This window comes from Chinchilla lanigera, unplaced genomic scaffold (assembly GCF_000276665.1).
Source record: "Chinchilla lanigera isolate Chin_1 unplaced genomic scaffold, ChiLan1.0 scaffold00036, whole genome shotgun sequence".
Classification (NCBI taxonomy): Eukaryota; Metazoa; Chordata; class Mammalia; order Rodentia; family Chinchillidae; genus Chinchilla; species Chinchilla lanigera.
In genome coordinates, this window is record NW_004955437.1 from 20,097,995 (window position 1) to 20,105,448 (window position 7,454).

General features: G+C 55.7%; 1 protein-coding gene across 2 annotated transcripts in view; it reads right to left on the minus strand.

The window, feature by feature from the left end:
• Slc29a3 (solute carrier family 29 (equilibrative nucleoside transporter), member 3) overlaps positions 1-7,454 on the minus strand; it is a 35,428-nt gene that overhangs the window by 25,080 nt on the left and 2,894 nt on the right. The window contains exon 2 of one of the 2 annotated variants that reach the window (XM_005390038.1): positions 6,366-6,655. In XM_005390038.1, coding sequence (XP_005390095.1) covers positions 6,366-6,655 — 290 coding nt within the window. Of the gene's footprint in view, positions 1-6,365; positions 6,656-7,454 lie in introns of those variants that run through there. The other variant, XM_005390039.2, reaches the window with a different exon arrangement.

Sequence of the window (7,454 nt, forward strand, 5' to 3'; positions counted from 1 at the left end):
TGGTTTTAATTTTTAAAAATGGTTTAGAGCAGTCATCCATGCTAGCCCAAGTGACAGGCAGGCAGCGGGGAGGGAGGTGACTGCCTTCTGTGCCAGGCAGCTACCCACCCACCCATGCCTTGTGGCAGGAAGCTGGCAGCCCCCTCCATCCTACCTGAGCCCTTTTCTGGATAGACAGCCCTACCTGTCTCCTTTTCTAGGGTGATAGCGCTCAGGCAAAACCCATCTCACTACACTTTGGCAGCGTGAGGGGCAGTGTTCAGCCAGCACCATTCTTGGGAATTCTCCTCTGAGAAAGTAGGCTGCTGTGCATCTATTCCACTTGGAGACAGAGCTGCATGGCACTCACATGGTCCCTGAGGATACCACGGCCCTTCCATGTCTGGGATGGTCCCCAGGACAGACCACTGGGAGATGTACCTGCAGGGTAGGGCGGAGGATCTGGAAACTCCCAGGAACCCCTCTGAGGGCTCCAGTATGTGGAGGTTCTGGGGTTGCAGCCCCTGCTCTTGAGCAGCCATGTGACACCAGCAAATCCCTTATTGTCCCCGCTTTCCTCCTCTGCAGAACAAGGTGGCTGTGAGGCTGGCGACAGAGAATGCACTGGACTTGCTAAATTTCAGACTGCAGCCCACGAAAGGACAGGAAACTCGTCTGCCAGGTTGTGGCAAGAATTATTTTCTCTTGCTGCCTCCTTTCCTCTTACTAAAGGTGAGATGTCTGTGTCCTTTCCTGGGTCCCCCTCCTCTGAGGAGGGCACTTGAGCCCCCACCCGCTTCACAGACCTCATTCACCCACGTCTCCTCCTCTTCCTCCTCTCTTCCACTTTCCCTCACTGCTGGATCCCTCACACCAGCCTGCCAACCACCTGCCATTGGCCTCATACTCACAGGAACAGAACAGGAAATTCACGGCCTTCCTCAGTTCCCTGCAACCCTGGCCTCACGGCCCTGCCTCTGTTTAAATCAAACTTCCCACCACAGGTCTCTGGGGTTATCATCCCTACTGCCCCTCCCCCAGCCTCTCGCACCCCTGGTCCAGCTGCTGCTGTGCCCTCCACGGTGCGGCTCCCCAAGGTCTTCAAGCACCTGCTTAAGGTCAAACCCAAGGGCAAACTCTCCATCCTTGTCCTGTGTGGCTTATGCCAGCAGTGCCACCACTGATCCCTCACTTTGACAACTACGATGAGAAAGAGGGTTTGTTTTTAGATGTAGACACCACTTCCTGAAACAGTGGCTTTCACTGTAGACACAGAGGTCTCGTCAGGTGCAAAGTGCCTCATGATTTGGAAAAATTTAAAAATGCCGACATAAGTGGCATAAGGCCTGCCTGGCAAGCCTGAGGTCCTGATTTTGATTCCTGGTATCCACCCCCCAAAAAAAATAAAAATTAAAAAATTAAAAATGCAGACATAGACCTCAGGAGTAGAAAGGGTGGACGACATAGGTTCAGAAAGCCTTGGTCTGTGTTCCAGATGTCACTTACTTGGTACCTAGGAGCAAATGACTTTCCCTTGTCTGGCCTTAGTTCTATGCTCTGTAAAATGGGCATAAGATAGCGATGACTCAGGGCTGCAGCAAGCACCAAGAGAGACCTGAAAGCAAAGCCTCGGGCACCCAGTGTGGCAGAATAAACCCAAAGGACCGTGGGTGTGCTTCAGTCTCCCCACCTGGATATTGGGGAAGCAATACCAACTGACCAGACCACATGCCAGTGAAGGAAGAGTGGTGGGTGGGCACGGGCTGTGTGTAGCAGGGACGTGGGAACGTCAGCAGATCACTGCCAAGACCTCTGATGACCCCTCTTCAGCTTCCTCTTCCCCACACTAGTTCATTCTGGCTACTTTTAGTCCTTCCTCTCTGGACTGGAGTGCCCACCCCTCATCACAAAGACAGATGTGCTAGCTGCCTCTTCCAGGGGCTGGGGGACTGAGCCAGAACCAGGGGCTGTAAAAAAGGGGAAGAACCACCCTAGGTCTCTCCATCTGCTGGGTCAGGCCAACGCCACATCCTTCCCAATGGCCAGAACCCCACACTTCATGTCCATGCCAGCCCCCCTGAAGATCAGGGCTGCTTTGGCAGAGGCCACTGTGACCCCCGGATCTTCAGCTCTGTATGGAGCCTGGCCATCACTATCTCAGACTGGAGTAATGGGGCCTTCCCCCACAGCCTGGGACAAACAGCTACAGATACGTGTGTGTGCCGGGCACTGTGGCCGGTGTGCGGGGGCACAGGGATGTTCAGTGAGAGAGCTGTGTGCTGTCTCCCGAGAGCTAACAGGGAAGGCACCCCTGGGCCACCTGGGATCTGAAGCTGCTGCCTCACAGGGAGCTGCAAGGCCCCGTGAGCTGCAGCAGGCCAAGGCCAGAAAGCAACGGCTGCCCGGTCAGAGCGCCGCACCGTGGCTGCGTGCCGAGACACACACAGGGCCCCAGGGAGCTGGCGAGGAGCCCCACAGGCTCCAACACACAGAAACAGACCTGGGGGGCCTGGTGGCAGGGAATGGCTACCTGTGCTGTCTTGGCCCAGGGCAGCAGATGCAACCTGCAGGAGGTACTGGGGGCGGGTACGGTCCGTGAAGGAGGAGGCACGGACGAAGGACACTGTCAGTCTGGCGCCAAGAGCCCAAGATCAGGCACCTGGAGTTGCAAACTGGAAGAGCAGGCCAGACCCAGGACATGCTCTCTACAGAAGACTATTAGTCAGGATGTGGACTGGCCCCGTCCCCAGGGCAGTCCCCTCCACACTGCCCTCCGAGGGCGACCACTTATGCCACCATCTATGTACTTATATTCTCCAAGAACTTCTCTGTAGAACTTCCTGACAGTGTGATTTGGGGCAGGTTACTGAACCTCCCTGAGCTTCTGGCTTTTTGTCTTCAGGAATTCCTGCTTTCAGGATTAGGGAAAGGACACTGATGTTACACCCCTGCCACCATGCTGGGCCCAGGAAACGCAGCTGCCTGCACTTTGCTCTCTACACTTGGCCTGCTGTAGCTTGCCGGGCTTTGCAGCTCCCTGTAAGGCATCACTTGTTCGTTTATGCTCTAAATTTTTTGGTCTTGGGCCAATAGTCTGTGGTGGATTTATCTGAGGTTCTTATTCCAGAAAACAGAGATGAGAGAGCCCAGTAAGAGGGTGCTTTCCAAACCATCGCCGAATCTGTTCTAGGCAGAAGGAAATGAGCCGGGGTGGGAGGTGACCTTGGAAATGACATAATTTGGAATGTGTGTGAGTGTGCATGGGGGGTGATCCTGTTCAAACATTCCTGCTGGATCAGGTTCTCCAACAAATGGTTTCCACCTTAGCAAACTATTAAAAGGAAGTACGGAATCATGTCGCCCCTCGGCTAATGGAGCTGCAGGTGGCAGCAGGAGACAGCCCCATTTGACTCTCCTGCTCCTTCCTCCATAGTGGCCCTCAGGACGCAGGGCCGGCCAGTGCAGCATGCAGGGAAATCTGGACGAGGGGGAAGCACTGGGGAGGTGGGTGGCAGGCGTGAGGAATGAGGCAAAGAAAAATGGTTTGCAAAATACACAACGCCCAGCATGCTCGCTTCCTGGAGCCGGCCCATGAATCGAGGGGTGACAGGTCTCTCATCTCCGATGCCAAGAGCCAGGAGCTCCGGGCAGCCGCAGGTACTACATCCGCACCTGCCAGCACTTGGGAAGAGGCAATAAAGCATCGTGGCAGGGCCGGGAATGCTAAGTGCGTGCAGCTGGGAGGACGGCCGCGCAAGCTCCCTGGCAATGAGGACAGCTCCAGGACCACACCGGCCACGCTGGTTGGCTCATCCTCCTGCACAGCCTGTGCCCAGGGGCAGGGGCAGCTGACGGAACCGGCCAGGACAGGTGCACACACGGGCTAGCTTGGTGCTGGCAGGTCAGATAAGCAGCGACCTTCTGTAGGAAGCCCCGTGGGCAGCCCACAGCTGGGACGCTTGAGTCACCAATAAATAAAAGGAGGTGGTAAAGTAGGCCAGTGAGGGGGGCGCCTCTGGAAATATGCGTGGGCTATAGCAGTGGAGACTATGGGCAGAGCCCTGAACAATCACAGCCATAATCATGTTTATAGAAAGCCGGGCACGGTGGCACACACCTGTAATTCCAGCCCCTGGGAGGCTGAGGCAGAAGGATTGCTGTGAGTTTGAGGCCAACATGGTCAACGGCAGCCTGAACTACATAGTGAGACCCTGCCTCACAAAACAAAAGGAAATGTTTATGCAGCAGTTTGTGACACATGGGCACGGACTCCATCATCAAAACAACCCTGAGGAGGAGGTGGCAGCGACGGCGTCCTCTTACAACCAGGAAAGCACGACCACACAGAGGCCACAGAGCCCAGTGCTCAGACAGGCAGGATCTGGGCCCGGAGGTTCTGCCAAGCTGTGCTTCTCCAAGTCCACCGGCCCATCAGTCCTGCGCGTCCGGACTCGGGGCTGGGTGGCGCTGGGACTGCATCACGAATGAGTTCCAAGGACCACACGGACCACTCTAGAGTAGCAGGGCTCTCCCCACTGCGCTCCATCCCTAGGAACGTCTTCGCCCCACAAATAAGTCCAACCCCTGCTCTGGACTCTGAGGGCATCTGTTAGTTCCCACGATGGCAGAGGCCATCCAGGGTGTCAGACGGTAGAGGGGTAGAATGTGGGGAGCAGAAGTCTTAGAAAATATCAATTATAATCTGGATGTTGCGGCACACACCTACAATCCCAGCATTCTGGGAGGCGGAGGCAGGAACATCACAAATTCAAGCCTACCCTGGGCAACTTCGACTCTCGCTCAAAATGAAAAATACAAAGGGCTGGGGATGGAGCTTAGTGCAAGGACCTGGGTTCAATTCCTGCTACCCACAAAAGAAAAGAAAGAAAAGAACCAATTCTCCATCCTGCCCGGGCTAAATACCCCACCACCCTTTGCAGAGTTGAGCTCCATCTCACCCCTGCTGCAGCCACCTTAAAGTGCTTGCAGTTCTAACAAGTGTCTGAATAATCTTAACACCCCCTCCCCCGTCCCCCGCGCCCCCTGGGAAAAGTCACTGGCAAAGCGGGCAGCTGTGGGGAGGTAGAGAGGGGGCTCAGTGCCATGCAACCAAACACAGTCCAGACTTCTCTGCTGGACGTGTGAGGTCTGGGCGGTGACTCTGCATGCAGTGCTGTGACCACCTCCCCACCAGTACACAGCTGCGCTATAGCTGGCCCTGCTCCCCGGAAAGTGCCCCCACTCAATTCGCGTCACAGGGACCCCTCCCTTGGGGCCAGACTACTTGTCCCCAAGGCTTCACTTTCCCTGTGCTAGGTTTGGAGATGCTAGGGCCCGGGATACAGCTCAGCGGCACAGCGCCTGACCCGCAAGTGCCAGGTCCTGAGTTCAGTTCCCAGTACCCAAAAAAAGACGTAGTTCATGGAGATGCTGAGTGTCCCTAAGGCTTCCTTTGCTGAAATGTAATCCCTGCCTTGAGGGGTCAAGCTGAATCTGAGGTGGCATCAAGAGGGGAGACTAGAACTAGATGGTGCGATTAGGGTGGAGCCCCAGGATCGAATCCCAGTGGCTCCGTAAGAGCAGGATCACACACACACATGCCCCTGTGCCTCCTTGGGACTGCGGCAAGGCCATCACCAGGTGCAACCTCGGACCTGGCACCTCCAGAACCATGAGCCAAAAGAAGCCTCCTCTCGTCACAGGTCACCCAGACTGTGGTGGTGTGTTAGTGGCCACAGAAAAGGGATGCAGGCACTGTGGTCCCCTGGGATAAGATTACTTAAAGGTTACACTTCTCAGCCTCTGATGCAGCTAGGGAGTTCTGAGCACCGCACTGTAAACAGAAACAATGTGTTCTGTCTAGGAGGAATTCTTCGAAACTACAGGCACTTCCTCCTCTTCCTTCTTTCTCCTGATGTAATTGCCAGAGCTCCTACAACCATCTTAGACTATGAGGTGACCTTGGACGTGAGAGCTACACATGGTGAAGCAACTATGTTCCTGACCCTGGAGAACATCATAGAAATTGCAGGCTACTTGTCCAGCCCCAGACTCCAGAGAGAAACATGACTTCCAATCTTGTTTTAGCCATACCTCCTTCACACTTTTCTGTAACTCCCCGCTGAGCTTAATGCTACTGAATCCACGGCTTCCAACTCCTAGGAACCTGGACTCTGGAGTCCTGAGTTCACCATACTGCTCTACACAGGGCCACCCCTAGCTTCCTCCTCCCTGGCTACAGAGTAAGCAGCGTGGAGGCTGGGACTGTGTCCACACCTGACCCCCGCCACCTGTGGCATCGGGCCTCACACTTGACACAAAGTGGGGCTCGGGACTGCAGGGAACACGTTCAGCTTCAGCTCCACGTCTGCATTCGCGGCCCTTACCAGGATGTCGGAGTCCTCAGGGTATCCCCTCGAGGCCGGGCCGGAGCAGTTGCGCAGCTTGAATGCCCAGTACTCCTTGGCGGTGACAAAGAAGTTCCATGGCAGCAGGCCGCCAATGCCCAGGCTGAAGAAGATGGCGTATGTGGCATGGCAGCGGTCCTCCGGCCTTTGCAGGCTGGGCGGCAGGCGAGTCAGCTGCTTCCCGAGCAGCGGCTCCTGGTCGGCCCTGCCAACGGCTCTGTAGGTGGAGTTGGAGCTGCGGTGCGTGTCCTCCTCTGGGACAAAGGCCACTGTTGGGGCGGGGAGAGACCCAGACAAGGGAGATGAGCAGATACTGCAGCAGGGCACAGCTGGGGACTTACCTGCCCTACAGAGAAACTGTACCTGTTGCTGGGTCACTGGAGTCTGGGCTATTCAGATGTGGAGGAAGACAGAATGTCAGAAGTGGAAGTGGCCGCTGAGGTCACCCCAGCCACGCAAGGGCAGGACAGGTAGCACACATGTCCAGGGGAGCCGGGGAGAGAAAGACTAAGGCCTCTGGGGCCCTTGCTTTGTCCCACATTCAAACAGAAACAATCCCGGTAGCTAAAAGTAAGCCCAGAACTCACATATGCCAAGGTCATGCCTGGCACTGGAGCCTGACAACAGCCTAACGCGTTGTTAGTTACAAGTCTAAGACTCCTTTCCCAGATGAGGGGTCTAAGGTTCAGCGCGGCTGTGACTCACCCAAGGTCACTCAGCTACCAGTGGCAACAGTGAAGTCCCACAGCTGGGTATTCTGGGGCCCACCAGAGATTCCTCAGCCTCCCTGGAAGGACCAGCTGGGAGCGTGACCCTGTGTCTGCCAGGTCCTAGATCCTGAAGGCTTTGGGACCGAGGAGCTGTGACCGGAGGCGAAGGTGGCACTGTGTGGGACAGGACGGTGTAAGGAGGACACTGTGGCCAATCTCGGAGGGCAAACCTGGCCCAAGATGTTCACCCTTCTATTTGGAAAATGAAGCAGGCCCCTCCAGGGGCAAAGAACAATCTCTAAACTCTGTCCAACTGTATGTCAAAAAAGTGAGAAAGGGGCTGGGGATTTAGCTCAGC